This window comes from Pagrus pagrus, assembly GCF_965226575.1.
Source record: "Pagrus pagrus genome assembly, chromosome: 24".
Taxonomy (NCBI): Eukaryota; Metazoa; Chordata; class Actinopteri; order Spariformes; family Sparidae; genus Pagrus; species Pagrus pagrus.
Window position 1 is genome coordinate 16399612 of NC_140206.1, and position 16284 is coordinate 16415895.

General features: G+C 42.3%; 2 protein-coding genes across 2 annotated transcripts in view; both read right to left on the minus strand.

Moving 5' to 3' along the window:
• Window positions 1-16284, minus strand: part of LOC311253568 (NACHT, LRR and PYD domains-containing protein 3-like) — a 379521-nt gene that overhangs the window by 118437 nt on the left and 244800 nt on the right. The window lies entirely within an intron of this gene.
• Window positions 1-16284, minus strand: part of LOC311253569 (NACHT, LRR and PYD domains-containing protein 3-like) — a 42638-nt gene that overhangs the window by 926 nt on the left and 25428 nt on the right. The window contains exons 4-9 of the mRNA XM_084347633.1: window positions 7102-7180; window positions 6715-6958; window positions 4753-6535; window positions 4483-4656; window positions 2859-3032; window positions 1-47 (exon numbers count right to left, since the gene is read on the minus strand). Coding sequence (XP_084203759.1) covers window positions 1-47; window positions 2859-3032; window positions 4483-4656; window positions 4753-6535; window positions 6715-6958; window positions 7102-7180 — 2501 coding nt within the window. The remainder of the gene's footprint in view (window positions 48-2858; window positions 3033-4482; window positions 4657-4752; window positions 6536-6714; window positions 6959-7101; window positions 7181-16284) is intronic.

The window sequence follows — 16284 nt, forward strand, 5'->3', positions numbered from 1 at the left end:
ACTTCCTCAGACCTGGTGTCAACCATCGGACTCCAGCAGGCTCCACCCTGAAAGGAGGAGGGGGGTCAGAGCAGCACATCCTCTTTCAGCATGCAGACATGGACATGACATGACTCTCATACACAGAAACACAATATGTCCATCAGGCCTGCTTCTCCCTGTTCTCCTGAACCTCTTCACCTCTGCCACTCTCCTCACACACTGAGAGAGCCACAGGATGTTGGTGTGTGTGGAAGAGGACGACAACATGTGAGGACACACACAAACCTCTTTTTGGATTCATGACTTCATCTTTATTTTATTGGATGTTGGTGCTGTTTCCTGTGGGCTACCTTACGCTTGCTGTCTGATCCAATGTCAGCTTGTGATCATGTTTGTATATTACAGGACTTTTGGATTTGGATGTCAGAACTTTTGAGGTCAGATTCCTGTTTGAAGCTTCCAGGGCTTTTCTGAATCTCACCTGCACAGTCTGCTTTTTGTTTCGTGTGTTTCTGCTGCTTTGTTTTACTGTGCAAATAAACAAATACAATTTATACGTAATAAATCATCAGAAAACGTTGGACGTTGGTTCCCGACCTCTGCCACAAAACCAAGTGACAGAGACTCCCGGACTGTTTCCCTCCAGAAGCTCACAAGTGTCACTGAAGCTGTTTGTGGTAGAAACAGCATCATTTCATGTGCTGACATGTTCATGTTACTATAGTTTGGTGCTGGATTGATATCTGATGGATATTACAGCAGTAATAGTTACTGTGAGGAGAACTTCATGTCATGTTTGATGCCATTAAAAGCAGAACAAATGACAGAGAATGTTTCTTAGTTTGAAATCTGCTGTGGTAAACATGATGTGTCCAGATGTGACAGAGGAACATCTGACTATGAAGCCAGGAATCTGTCTTTCTGTCTGTGGTCCACATGTCTCCAGAACCGTTCATCCAGTCTACTTTATACTTGGCAGGTTTGTTGCTGAGGACTCACAGAAGTGCAGTGTTGACTTTGATTTCAATGTTAAAAGTTTTTAGGGCTGCGACACCTAACCCATTAAATACATTATAAAAACAGCTGCCGTGGCACAGAGCGAGCTGTTTCACTTCATAGTCAAAGACGGTAGAGTGAAGATACGTCAGGAAAACACATTCAGTGCAGCAGTTCTGGTCTCCTACGGTGGGGAGCAGTAAGCCAGCCAATGGTGCGCCTGGCGTAGCTCAGGTGATGAAACAGGAAGCTACTCGGAGTCGCGCTGTCTCCTTTCTGAATCGGATCCGTTAGCATTTGCAATATAGCGGAGGCCACAGAGGCAACGGGAACTACAAACGTTACAGAAGAGAAAAGTGTACGAGCCAAGTCATCAAAAGCGTGGCAGCACTTTATATTAAAATGTTCAAAAAAAAACAGCTACAAGATGTGCAGAGCTGCTCTCACATGGCAGGTAGCACCACATCACTGAGCACCCGAAGAGAAAGCACGTCGGAGCCACTACGGGTGAAGGAGACTCGGCACGGTAACTTAGTAAACCTTTCAAACCCAGAACCTGTCTATACTGGTCCGTAGTGTCTGTCCCTTTAGTCACTTATTGTTCAGTGTTTTAATGAGCAGCAGTATTTGTTTGTTGGACAGCTGACTGACAAAAGTTTGGACAGGATGAACTTTTGGAGCTGATGAACTTCATCCATTAGTAAACCTGTTGTTCCTGCGAACACAAGATTAGGGCCCGGCTACATTACAGCTTTCAATTTAAAAAGCAACGTTTAAGACAGAAACACCTTCCACCTGTGCTCTCAGGTTTGTGATGGATCAGTGTCGCCCCCTGTTGGGTAATTAGCTGAAGTACGCTCAGAGACACTGGAGGACATAAGAGGAGTTTTTACAATATTTCATGTCATAGTAAGAGATCGTCTGAAGTCAAGTCTTTATTTCTGCACTGCAATAGAAACTTGAGCATATCTGTTCTGTTCAAATATATATTACATGTCCTTTTTATTCTCATTGCATGGCTCAGGCTGCATTCACAATGTCCATTAATTGTTTTATTTCATTTTCTAAATGCAAAAATGTCTTTATTGGCACCATGTAACACAAACATGTGGCCAAAGCAAGCTCACAAACATTGAGAAGATAAAGAAGAAGAACATTCTGGTGTAAAGACTAGTACAGTAGATCAAAACACAACAGAGACAGAACTATAACCAAAGCTGACAATAACAGCACAACACTAAATAATAAGTGTTGTCACATATAACATGAACAACTCTCAGCTGACGGTCACTCACTGTCCCTCAGTTTGTGGCAGCAGAACATAGACTGCTGCTGGATCACAGCTCTTTGGGTTCTTTCCTAGTAGGACTGTTCATGTTTCTTCATCTACTGGCTCAACAAACCCTTTGTAATCTATTACATGTTCAACATGTGTTTCTCTAATATGCTGATACTTATCACATGTTGTGAGGAAGTGCTGCTCAGTTGTTGTTGTGTTTTATTGTACAGGCCTGATCTGTATTTGCCCTTTACATCAGCACATATTACCTCAAACAACAAGGCATGTACTGAGTTCACTGAGCTTCATGTGAATTGTGCTACTATGCATACTGATATTATATAATATTGTGTCTTTCACTTCACAAAGAAACAAGTCAACATGGGTGACTACGTTGTGAGGAAGGATCTTCATCTCTTCTTCTCATCTTCATCTTTTCACTTGTAACTCTTGGCTTCGTGCCATGCTGCCTTTTCTCCTGAACTGAACTGAACAACTGGAGGTGGAGTAAACGAAGCAGACCTCCCGACACTGAACCATCTACAGTCAAGATACAGAGTCTCACACTGACTGTCTGTGGCTAAAGCAGGACTCTTCATACCTGAGCGTGTCCAGTCTCCAGCCTGGATCCTCCAGTCGAGCAGACAGCAGCTTCACTCCTGAGTCTCCTGGATGATTGCAGCTCAGGTCCAGCTCTCTCAGATGGGAGGGGTTGGAGTCCAGAGCTGAGGCCAGAGAAGTACAGCCTTCCTCTGTGATCAGACAGCCTGACAGCCTGTAGACACACAAAACAACACACATCACAGATCAGCTGAGGGTCCTGATGATTCAGTGCAAATCTGTGTTTAAGGGTTTAACATTTATTATATTCATCATCTTAGTTTTCACTAAATTACTAATCAGCACTGAACACAGAGTACAACTGTTTGAAGTTGATGTAAATGCCATTAGTTTTGCAAATATTTGGTCATGAACCAACATATTCTACAGATTAAAATGATGACCTGATGATGGAGGATCACCAAAGTAATTTCAGTTCATCCTGAGGGGAGCATGCATACAGTATCTGTGTAAATAACCCAGGTTGTGTTATTTGCTGAAAGTTTGTTTTATTGTGTAATATTTGGGTCATGCTTTTATTTTGAACGTGACTCCCATGTATACTTTTGGAGTTCCTGTTATAGCGGAAGGAAAAATGAAGTTGATAAAACGGCAAAGTTGAGAGAAATTAACAAGGTTTAAGGCATTAGCAACCCTCCGAAGAGGCACAAGGTTAGTATTTGTTGTTTTGTTGTAATTTTAGTACATGGTTTGTGTCTCTAAATCATTTAGAAGTGCAGAATTTCTTTGAATTGATTTGGTCAATGAATTAATGTTAGCTTATTTTACACTAGTATCTCATGCTAATATATTGCATTTCATTTTCGTTTTATGTGCTTTATTTCCAGCTCTTACGTTGTTGATTAGATTTGTAATAAATCTGGAAAACATCAGTAAGTGTCTGACCATCTTTCGGGGGATCTGCTACAATCTGAATCAAACCTCAGAACTATCCATCCAAATGTTGTTGAGCTATTTAAGACAAAGATGTTTGCTATTCCAAATAGAGGACCCTGTCTGGGTCTCAAACCTAGAGAGGGATGCTGTTTTCAGGGCATAAGTTCACTGAGGCGTCAGTCAGGAGGGCTTACCGTTGTTTAAATTATTTTATATACAAGTTGTCAGTGACAGTAACAACAACACAATGGTGGAAGGAGACAAAGACATACTCATCTTCAGTTAACAGCAGGAGCTGTCTGGCAGTTTTTCAGTGTGGAAGTGTGACGAGTCGGGTAGGACAGACGGGATGACAGAAACTCTCCCATGTATACATTTTTTTTTTGTTTTTCTCATTTAAGATGCTGATGACACTATCTGCTATCACAGTACTGTTGTTCGGTTTTGGGTCAGATTCTGGTTAAAACAAAACGCAGTGTGAATGGGGCTTCTGTCTCTCTCTCTCAACCCAACCAGTTGAGACAGATGGCGGCCCACCACTAGGTCCGGTTCTGCTTGAGGTTTCTGCCTGTTAAAAGGCAGTTTTCTTCTCACCACTGTGTCAAGTGATTGTTCATAAGAGAAAGGTTGGGTCTCTTAAATAAATTGAATAATATTACGAGTATGATCCAGATCTGCTTCAATTCTAAAGTTACATGAAATAATTTAATAAAGTAATGAATCCTGACCTGAGAGTTTCAAGTCTACAATGTGGACTCTCCAGTCCAACAGACAGCTGCTTCACTCCTGAATCCTGCAGGTTGTTGTTACTCAGGTCCAGCTCTCTCAGACTAGAGGACTGGGAGCTGAGAACTGAGGACAGAGCTTCACAGCTTCTCTCTGAGAGGTTACAGTAGCTCAGTCTGGATAAAGAAAAATGAGCAGATCAAGAAAATTATTTCTATTTGGGTCAATAACAGCACATTTACTGCATTCTGAAGAAACTTCTCCACACTTACAGAACTTTCTTGGAGGCTTTGACCACTGGAAGCAGCCTCAGAAGAGCCTCCTCTGAAGCAGAGTATTTCTTCAGGTCAAACACGTCCAGATCTTCTTCTGATGTCAGTAAGATGAAGACCAGAGCTGACCACTGAGCAGGAGACAGTTTCTCTGTGGAGAGACTTCCTGATCTCAGGTTCTGTTGGATCTCCTTCACGAGAGAACGATCGTTCAGTTCATTCAGACAGTGGAACAGATTGATGCTTCTCTCTGGAGACAGATTCTCACTGATCTTCTTCTTCATGTACTCAATTATCAAGTGATTGGTTTTTGAGCTCCTACCCGTCTCCGTCAGCAGACCTCGTAGAAGTGTCCGATTGGTATGCAGTGAAAGACCCAGGAGGAAGCGGAGGAACAAGTCCAGGCGTCCATTGGGACTCTTTAAGGCCTGGTCCACAGCACTCTGCAGGTACTGTGTCACTGCTGATTCATGGTAGATTGACTGTTCTTCGGACATGAGATCGACACCAGAGTTGATGAATGTCAGATGGACATGAAGAGCAGCCAGAAATTCCTGAACACTCAGATGGACGAAGCAGAACACCTTGTCCTGGTACAGTCCTCTCTCCTCTTTAAAGATCTGTGTGAACACTCCTGAGTACACTGAAGCTGCTGTGATATCAATGCCACACTCTGTCAGGTCTGATTCATAGAAGATCAGGTTGCCACTCTGCAGCTGCTCCAAAGCCAGTTTTCCCAAAGACTCAATCATCTTCATGCTCCCTGGAGTCCAGTGTGAATCTGTCTCAGCTCCTCCATCATACTTGACATTCTTCAGTTTGCACTGAACCACCAGGAAGTGGATGTACATCTCAGTCAGGGTCTTGGGCAGCTCTCCTCTCTCTCTGGTCTTCAACACATCCTCCAGAACTGTAGCAGTGATCCAGCAGAATACTGGGATGTGGCACATGATGTGGAGGTTTCGTGATGTCTTGATGTGGGAGATGATTCTGCTGGCCTGCTCCTCATCTCTGAATCTCTTCTTGAAGTACTCCTCCTTCTGTGGGTCAGTGAACCCTCTGACCTCTGTCACCATGTCAACACACCCAGGAGGAATCTGATTGGCTGCTGCAGGTCGTGTGGTTATCCAGAGGCGAGCAGAGGGAAGCAGGTTTCCCCTGATGAGGTTTGTCAGCAGCACATCCACTGAGGTGGATTTTGTGGCATCAGTCAGGATTTTAGTGTTGTGGAAGTCCAGAGGAAGTCGACACTCATCCAGACCGTCAAAGATGAACACAACCTGGAACTCTTCAAAGCTGCAGATTCCTGCTTGTTTGGTTTCAGTGAAGAAGTGATGAACAAGTTCCACCAAGCTGAACTTGTTCTTTTTCAGCACATTCAGCTCTCTGAAAGTGAATGGAAATGTGAACTGTATGTCCTGGTTGGCTTTGTCTTCAGCCCAGTCCAGAGTGAACTTCTGTGTTAAGACTGTTTTCCCGATGCCAGCCACTCCCTTTGTCATCACTGTTCTGATTGGTTCATCTCTTCCAGGTGAGGTTTTAAAGATGTCTTCTTGTCTGACTGTTGTATCTGGTCTGTCTGGTTTCCTGGATGCTGCTTCAATCTGTCTGACCTCATGTTCATCACTGACCTCTGCAGTCCCTCCCTCTGTGATGTAGAGCTCTGTGTAGATCTGATTCAGAAGGGTTGGGTTTCCTGCTTTAGCGATCCCCTCAAACACACACTGGAACTTCTCCTTCAGGTTAGATTTAAGTTTACGTTGACAAACTCCAGAATGACTTCCTGAATAAACACACAACAAGCAAGATCATTAAGTTACTTATAAAGACAGTAAGACAATTTCCTTCCCCTAAAGATTGCATATACTGTATAAACAGATTTTCCACCACCATCATCATCATCAGACTTCAGTAAACGTCTCATTGATCCATCATGTTAAATCTTTAGAGAAATCCTCTTACTGCTCTGCAGACAGTCAGCCAGCTCCTCCTGCTTCATTCTCCTCAGGAAGTGAAGTGTGATCTTCAGAAATGCCTCTCTGCTGCTCCTCCTCTGCTCTTCATCCTCACCATCCAACACCTCCTCATCCTCCCTCTGACTCTCTAAGCATTCTGAGCGATCTGAACTCAGAACCTTCTGGACCTTCTTCAGCTCGTTCTTCACAAAGGTCACAATGTTCTCCTCCAGCAGCTGAAGCAGAATGTTATATGAATGACACAATCAGACTAAAATGATGGAGCCAAACATCAGATCCATGTTTGACAGATTCACCACTGGTCTGTAAAGTGCAGCATGGAGATTATTGTGAACAGACTGGATGTAAAAGTAGTTGTTGTTCATGTACAGACCATAAATATGGAGTCCAGGTGTGTTTGATGCTGCTGGGCAGACTGACCTCTGGGAACCTCTGAGCTCTCCTGGTCGACACTGTGGAGGAATCATGAAGAATCAGCCACATTATGTCTGTCCACTCAGAGACAAACACAAGCTGAAGGTCCTTTGAGTTAAAGTGTTGATGACATCATTGAATCAGATGGTTTCCCCTTACATTAAAGCACCACATTGTACTGTTAAGAGGTTCTGGGGAAAGTAAGTTGAATGAGTCTCAGACCAGACCATTGAATACGCTTTGGGTTGATGGATTTGATTGACCTTTATTTAAACTCGAAAGAACCATTGAGGTTGCCCTCATTTACAATGATCTCAAGTTTCAAACAAGTTTAAAAAACAAAAGAAAGATTTAAAAGGAGAACACAACACAAATGAAAATCAGTTAAAACAGTTACAGCGAGAAGCACGGCCAAATGTCAGCCAAGAGCAAACAAAATAAACCAGAACTGCTCTGAGTCTGGGCCAGAAGCAGCCCACCAGAATAGAATGAGTTGTGGCCCCGATTTGGGCCAGTTCTGGTTCATTTTGTTTGCTCTTGGCTGACATCTGGCTATGCTGGCCAGGAGCTGACTGCCCAAGTACCATCATTCCACGTGGCATCTGGGCCAGATGAACGCATCTGTTGTTGGCCAGATCTGGGCAAGGTTCTTTGCTGGAAAACCATGGATTGTTCCCTCTGGGTTGGGAGATCCTGCCACAAGTAAAGTCTCAAGGTCTTGTTGACTGCCGTTATTTACTTTTAGGGCATTTAGCAGACGCTTTTGTCCAAAGCGACTTACAGTAATTCATACATTCATACACTGATGGTGGTGGCTGCCATGCAAGGTGCCGACCAGCACATCAGGAGCAGTTTGGGGTTCAGTTTCTTGCCCAAGGACACTTTAACATGCAGACCAGGGGAATCGAACCAGCGACCTTCCGATAACAAGACGCTGGCTCTTGTTACAGCATTTACTCCACTAGTTGCAGTTTGGTTGTGTGTCAGCAGACAGCCTCCTTGTATTGATGATTCCTGTGTTCTTTGAATGTAATTCCTGTGGTAGTAGTACAGCTATGTTGCAGTGACGTGCAGGGGCACTGGTTCTGGAGGCCTTGCAGTGAAAGCGCTCCTGTTTTTCTCCAGCTGCTGTGTTTCTATTGGCAGTCATGCATTTACAGTGGCTCTGACTCCCTTTGCCAGCAAATTGCTTCTGCGACTCTTGAGCTAAACCGTAAGCTGCCTCTTGTGACATCAGTTAGCCAGAGGTGATAAGTAGGGATGCCCAGGTCACAACATGCTTTTACTTCAGTGCAAAGAACTCCCAAGGAGCAATGCAACAGTAGCTTACAGTAAGTCTGTAAGGACAACTGATAATTACATAGCCTACAGAACATTATGTGACTTAAATAATATCAATAACCCGCTGCGGAGTAGGGCCAAGCTGGGCCCGCGGTGACAACTCACGACTGTGACCGACCCGTAAAGAGCACCGTCTCCCACACATATCAACACTCAACTCATGTCTGTGCCGGAAACATGAGGGAAAGACGTTTTTAAAGTCAGTGTGTTCAGCTCTCAGTGATTTTGTAGCTTCTGACTGAAACTCTAGTTTCTTTCATCTTGTTTGTACTCCCAGACATCTGCTGTTTTACTTTTTCGTCACGTTTGCTGTCAGATGTTTCAGGAGTCGTGTTTAGTTACTGCTGGTGAATACACAACTTTCCTGTAATGCTGCAGAAGAAGTAACAGTAAATGAAACGTGTTTATAACTGAACCTAAGTGGAGCCACTTTGTTAGCGGTCAATCAGTCATTCTGGTCCGTGTCTCTGTGATGTGTAGTTACATTTCTGGGAAGGTGTTTGGTGAAACCAAATGTTAAAAAAATCAACAGTAGAACTCACGGCTAGGTTTAATAGTGAAAGTAAGACACACTGAATCTCTTTAGTGTGTGAAGAGGACTAACCAGCTGTGTAGCTTTAAGAAAACCACTTATCAGTGAGGCTAATCTGAAAAAAGGCTTCAATTTGCTAGGGTGTGTGACGATTGGACTCTGGAGGGATGGGAAAAGGTCATATGGTCTGATGAGTCCAGATTTACCCTGTTCCAGAGTGATGGGTGCATCAGGGTAAGAAGAGAGGCGGTCAGGTTTAAGTTCAGCATCGTTTCTTCCCTGACGGCACGGACATATTCCAAGATGATAATGCCACGATTCATCAGGCTAAAACTGTGAAAGAGTGGTTCAGGAAGCATGAGACATCATTTTCACGAGTCCAGACCTGAACCCCATTGAGCTACTTTGGGATGTGCTGGAGAAGACTTTACGCTCCGGCCCAACTCTCACATCATCAATACAAGACCTTGGCCACAAATTAATGCAACTCTGAACAGAAAGAAATGTTGTGACATTACATTAGCTCATCAAAACGATGCACAGCAAATACGTGCCCTGATGAAAGCTAAAGACGATCCAACAAAATAGAGTGTGTGACTTTGTTTTTGGCCGGCCAGTGTATAAATCAAGCTTTAGAGCAGTGTGCTTGTGACTGGAGGGTCGTTGGTTCAAATCCCCGGACTGGCAGGATAAATGTGGGTGGGGTTTCTGAAAAAGCGAACATTTCTCTCTAAGATGTATTCTAGTGTAATCTAACGTTTGCATGACTCAGCACAAATATCCTTAAGTTATTTATATATTATCTTACATCAGGTGAATTCTGTACAAAAGTCCAAGAGTACATTTTAGAGTAAAAAGACATTTTGGAAGATCCCCTCTTGATTTGTTTAAGTCAGACTGCTGAAGCGTTATATTATCCTCAGATGAACTTTACAATGTACTTTTTAGACAGAACCAGGACTGTGGACATTGTCCTCCATCATGCGAAGCACAGATATCATTGCTAGTTTGAGACCCATGCAGTTGTCATTTTCACGCCACATTGTGTACATAACAAAAGTACTTGCACCACTCTGTGCACCAATGGTTGGTCTTATTGAGGTTTGGTCATGTGCATTGTTAGTGCATTGCTATCTCGAGGCAGAAGAAAGCCAGTGCACCATTGACCAAAAAGAAACCTGGTCTACAGTCAAAGATGCAGCATCTTTCCTGCTATTTACTCCCACATTATTCAGATGATACAATGCCCTACAGACCCTTTCCAAAAAATTTGAATATCATGGAAAAGGACCAAGGTACGTTTTATCAGTCTGTTTTCTGGAAATAATTGACACAAGCAGAACCCATTAAACAAGCCGTTTTTTCGTTTTTTCGTTTTGGGGCAAAAAACGAAAATCTAAAGTTCAGCTCGTTTTCTTGTTTTTTGGTTCTCACTTACAAAACAAATTTACCACTCAATATTTTGTTTCCGTTGGCGGCGGGTCCTCTGACTGGCTAATGTGCTTCCTTGCCCTGTGCTTTTCAAAATAAAAAAGTTCTTCCGTTTGATAATGTCCACAAAAATATTGCTGTATTATAGACACTAGCAGACACAGAGGTCCCCAACACCCACAGTCAAGACTGACCCGGCTTCAAATAAAAATAATAGTATTCATAATCATTTGAAAATGAGAACGAATGAAGTTATGATGACTTCAGTGCAGTTGATGTTTAGCCACAAGGTGGCGCAGTTGTTACATGAAGAGTAGACCTCAGGCCTTTACTACGAAGGAGGCTCAACATCGCCAGGCTCTGTGTTCATAACCCGGCTCAACAAAACCTAAAGCCCCGGTCAGAGCTAACTGTATCACGACGGTGGTCATTGTCCGGCTCTGAGCTTTGTGCTCTGTGCGCGTTCACATCAAAGGAGCTGCGATCGCGGGCTGCTGAGAGCTGAGAGCTGAGGAATAGGAGTGATCACAGCCAAATATGAAGTTTTTTAATTTCTGACAGCTGAACATTGCGCATCTTTTTTCTTGTTGAAAGTTATTTTATATTGTTTTCATATTATTATTTACTGACTGTGATTACAGAATGCAAGTGTGTTATATTGAAAGCGAGGCTGGGTGTGCCTATGAATATAGGCTACAGTGAGTTTTTTAAGGTGCTGTACAAGCAAATCATATCGTCTACTCTGTACAATGACAAAGAGCAAACTTACCTCTCTCAAATGCACATTCATGGAAGTCTTGTATTGTCATCCCAGGACAAAACACAAACAATGCAATAATGTAATAATATGCATCTTTAAATGCACAATAATGAGTCATTCAGAGAGTTATTAAATGTTTTTATTATTTAATTACACAGAAACCACATGGCAGGTGATATTTCCTTATCCATAGGCTACTCTAAGTACAGCAATGTGAGGGTTTCATACATGTAGGTTGGATCACTCTTCAGGAGGTGTCCTTTACTCTACCAGTAGAGAATGCTTTCCTGAAATTAGTAAGTAAGTAGAGCATTGCCTCCCTGGAAGTACAGACTAAAAACGGGTTAGGGGAAAATCCTAGAGGAAACACTGCATATATTTTGGAGAGGGGCGTCGAGCATGTGTCTTGTAAGTGTAAACAGTGAGTTACTTTTATCTGAGGAGCACACGTCATAATTGTGAAGGTTTTTTCAGTTGAGCTTGTTTTTTTCTTTTCTTTAATGTGTTTGGAAATTACTTGTAATGATGTTAACTAGATCTTATAAATGGCCTAAACACATCAAATGTGTATATACCCTATACCGTGTGACTATAAGACTTGAAGAATCTCCTCTGTGCAACTATTCATGTAGTCAGTCAATGATCAAACTAGTAGCATGAATATGAATTACAGTCCAAGCGGGTTAGGCAAGGCAAGGCAATTTTATTTGTATAGCCTGTTTTTACAAACAGTTTTCTCAAAGAGCTTTACATAGCATGAGCATCATAACAACATCCTCTTCCCTTAAACCCTCACATCCACTGAGGAAAAACTCCCAGGAAACCCTTTTAACAGGGGAAAAATTGGAGAAACATCAGGGTGAGCAACAGAGGAGGGATCCCTCACCAAGGACAGGCAGACGTGCAATAGATGTTGTATACGGACATGAAAACAGTTTATAACAGAGAATATGGAAAAACATGGAAATGGTTGACAGGAGCTGAAGAAGGCAGCTTCTGGTGGGCAGGAAAGGCAGGGAGAGCAGGCCAGCTTAATGGGAGTAGTGGGTGGCAGACTGTGTCGTGAACAGGGAGGGCAGGCTGGCTGACCCATGGAGAGAGCTGGTTCCACAGTAGAGGAGCCCAGTAACTGAAGGCTCTACCTCCCAGTCTGTTTTTAGAGATGAGTCGAAGTAAAAGTACCTGTGTAAAAAACGACTTTGGTAAAAGTGAAAGTACTGATCCAAATATCTACTCAAGTAAAAGTAAAAAGTACAGGCTCTGACACGTACTCAAAAGTATTATTAAAAGTAAAAAGTATTTCTATTGCACAATTCACTGCAAAGCGAATAACCACACCGTAATTTATCTGGAATCCATTTCATCAATTTTATTGTTTGAACAAACATTGTTCACTTAAGTTTACCTGCCAAACACATGATGTATCCTAATGTACTTTACTATAGTCAATCGTAGGCATTTGTATTGTACACTTCAGGTTTACACATCACACTTCTGAACATTAAATCTTGGACCGGGACTGGCTACTAAACTGTGGTGTCACAAATCATGCTCATAGGCCCAACTCTTAATCAACTTTTTTAATAGCACATCAGGCAACAATTGTTTCTCACTGTACAGGTGGTGTGTCATTGTGAGTGGCCAGGGACTACGTATGAAAATACTGTTTCCCTGCCAAATAAAATAAAAATGAAACAAATTTGCACACTGTGTAGTCAGTGAAGCTCAACTGAAAAACCCTTCATAATTATGACGCGTGCTCCTCAGATAACAGTAACTCACTGTTTACACTTACAAGACACATGCTCGACGCCCCTCTCCAAAATATATGCAGTGTTTCCTCTAGGATTTTCCCCTAACCCGTTTTTAGTCTGTACTTCCAGGGAAAGTATGCTCTACTTTCTCACTAATTTCAGGAAAGCATTCTCTACTGGTAGAGTAAGGACACCTCCTGAAGAGTGATCCAACCTACATGTATGAAACCCTCACATTGCTGTACTTAGAGTAGCCTATGGATGAGAAAATAGCACCTGCCATGTGGTTTCTGTGCAATTAAATAATAAAAACATTTAATAACTCTCTGAATGACTCATTATTGTGCATTTAAAGATGTATATTATTACATTACTGCATTGTTTGTGTTTTTTCCTGGGATGACAATACAAGACTTCCATGAATGTGCATTTGAGTGAGGTAAGTTTGCTTTGTATTCGAGCCGGCCTGTTATGAGCAAATTTCTATACTATAGATCCATTTCATAACATGTTCCAAGTGATACAATTAAGTAGGCTATAGGACAAAGCATAATACATCCCTGGAATGAGTGAAGCTTGCCTGCTGACATGTAAACAAAAATGACTGTCACAACTGCCATGAGCAAAGAGCAAAATCATTTGTTTCTCTGTCATTGTTCAGAGTAGACGATATGATTTGCTTGTAAAGCACCTTAAAAAACTCACTGTAGCCTATATTCATAGGCACACCCAGCCTCGCTTTCAATATAACACACTCGCATTCTGTAATCACCGTCAGTAAATAATAATATGAAAACAATATAAAATATCTTTCAACAAGAAAAAAAGATGCGCAATGTTCAGCTGTCAGAAATTAAAAACTAGCCTCATCTCTTTTCATATTTGGTTGTGATCACTCCTATTCCTCAGCTCTCAGCTCTCAGCAGCCCGCGATCGCAGCTCCTTTGATGTGAACGCGCACAGAGCACAAAGCTCAGTGCCGGACAATGACCACCGTCGTGATACAGTTAGCTCTGACCGGGGCTTTAGGTTTTGTTGAACCGGGTTATGAACACAGAGCCTGGAGATGTTGAGCCTCCTTCGTAGTAAAGCCCTGAGGTCTACTCTTCATGTAACAACTGCGCCACCTCGTGGCTAAACATCAACTGCACTGAAGTCATCAAAACTTCATAAGTTCTCATTTTCAAATGATTATGAATACTATTATTTTTATTTGAAGCCGGGTCAGTCTTGACTGTGGGTGTTGGGGACCTCTGTGTCTGCTAGTGTCTATAATACAGCGATATTTTTGTGGACATTATCAAACGGAAGAACTTTTATTTTGAAGAGCACAGGGCAAGGAAGCACACTGGCCAATCAGAGGACCCGCCCACCAATGGAAACAAAATATTGAGTGGTAAATTTGTTTTGTAAGTGAGAACCAAAAAACTAGAAAAGGAGCGGTTTTTTCGTTTTTTCCATTTTGCCCAAAAACCAAAAAACGGCTTGTTTAATGGGTTTTGCTTGTGTCAATTATTCCCAGAAAACAGACTGATAAAACGTACCTTGGTCTCAGAGGACCCGCCCACCAACGGAAACAAAATATTGAGTTGTAAATTCGTTTTGTAAGTGAGAACCAAAAAACAAGAAAAGGAGCCATCTTTTCGTTTTTTGCCCAAAAACGAAAAAACGAAAAAACGGCTTGTTTATGGGTTCTGCTTGTGTCAATTATTCCCAGAAAACAGACTGATAAAACGTACCTTGGTCTAAAAGTTTATTTATTTCCATAATTCAATTCAAAAAGTTAAACTTTCATAGATTATAGATTCAGGGCCCACAATTTAAACGATTTCAAGTATCTATTTGTTTATTTGTACATAATTTGGGCTTCCAGCTCATAAAACCCACGAAAACAGGAATTCAAAAAATTAGATTACTGTGAAGAAATCAGCCCAAAATTTAAATTGCTTCACTTTAGTTCAATTGTCTCAGTTCGGTTCAATATGGGGAAGACTGCAGACTTGACAACTGGCCAGAAGACCATCATTGATACCCTCCATAGGATGGGTAAACCACAAAAGTTCATAGCTAAGGAGGCTGGCTGTTCACAGAGTGCTGTGTCCAAGCATATCAATGGAAAGTCTAGTGGAAGGGCAAAATGTGGCAGGAGAAGATGCACCAGCAGAAGAGATGACCATGGGCTTCAGCGGATTATCAAAAAGAGAAGATTCAAGAATCTGGCAGAGATCCAGAAAGAGTGGAATGAGGCGGGAGTCACAGCTTCAAAAACCACCACATTCAGATGCATCCGGGAGATGGGCTACAACTGTCGGGTTCCTCGGGTCAAGCCACTTCTGAGCCTCAGCCAACGTAGGAAGTGTCTCAACTGGGCCAAGGAGAAGAAGGACTGGACTGTTGGCCAGTGGTCCAAGGTCCTCTTTTCCGATGAAAGTAAAGTGTGCCTTTCATTCGGGAATCAAGGTCCAAGGGTTTGGAGGAAGATGGGTAAGGAACAGAACCCAAGCTGCTTGAGGTCCAGTGTGAAATATCCACAGTCAGTCATGATTTGGGGTGCAATGTCCGTTGCAGGTGTTGATAAACTCTGCTTCCTTAAATCCAAGGTCACCGCAACAGTCTACCAGAATGTTTTAGAGGACTTCATGATTCCTTCAGCTGAGGATCTGTATGGAGATGCAGATTTCATCTTCCAGCAGGACCTGGCCCCTGCCCATACCGCCAGAAGCACCAAAACCTGATTTGATGCCCATGCCATCACAGTGCTTGACTGGCCAGCCAACTCACCGGACCTAAACCCCATTGAGAATCTATGGGGTATTATCAAGAGGAAAATGAGGGGCACCAGACCCAAAAACAAAGAAGAGCTGACAGCAAGCATCAAGGAAATCTGGGCTTCCATAACTCCCAGGCAATGCCACAGGCTGATTGCAGTGATTAAGGCAAAGGGATTCCCAACCAAGTATTGAAGATTGACATATCGTTTTGAAAGTACCATATTTGGATTGATTTGATGTGATCCTAATTTCATTCTTTTTTTTCTGCAAAAACTGAGAAGTAAATGGTGACTTCTTCACAGTATTCTAATTTTTTGAATTCCTGTTTTTGTGGGTTTTATGAGCTGGAAGCCCAAATTATGTACAAATAAACACATAAATACTTGAAATCGTTTAAATTGTGGGCCCTGAATCTATAATCTATTAAAGTTTAACTTTTTAAATGGAATTACTGAAATAAATAAACTTTTCTATGATATTCTAATTTTTTGGAAAGGGTCTGTACATAGGCAGGTTTCACACTCTGTTGAGAGAGGCTGCTTTCAGTCAGTTT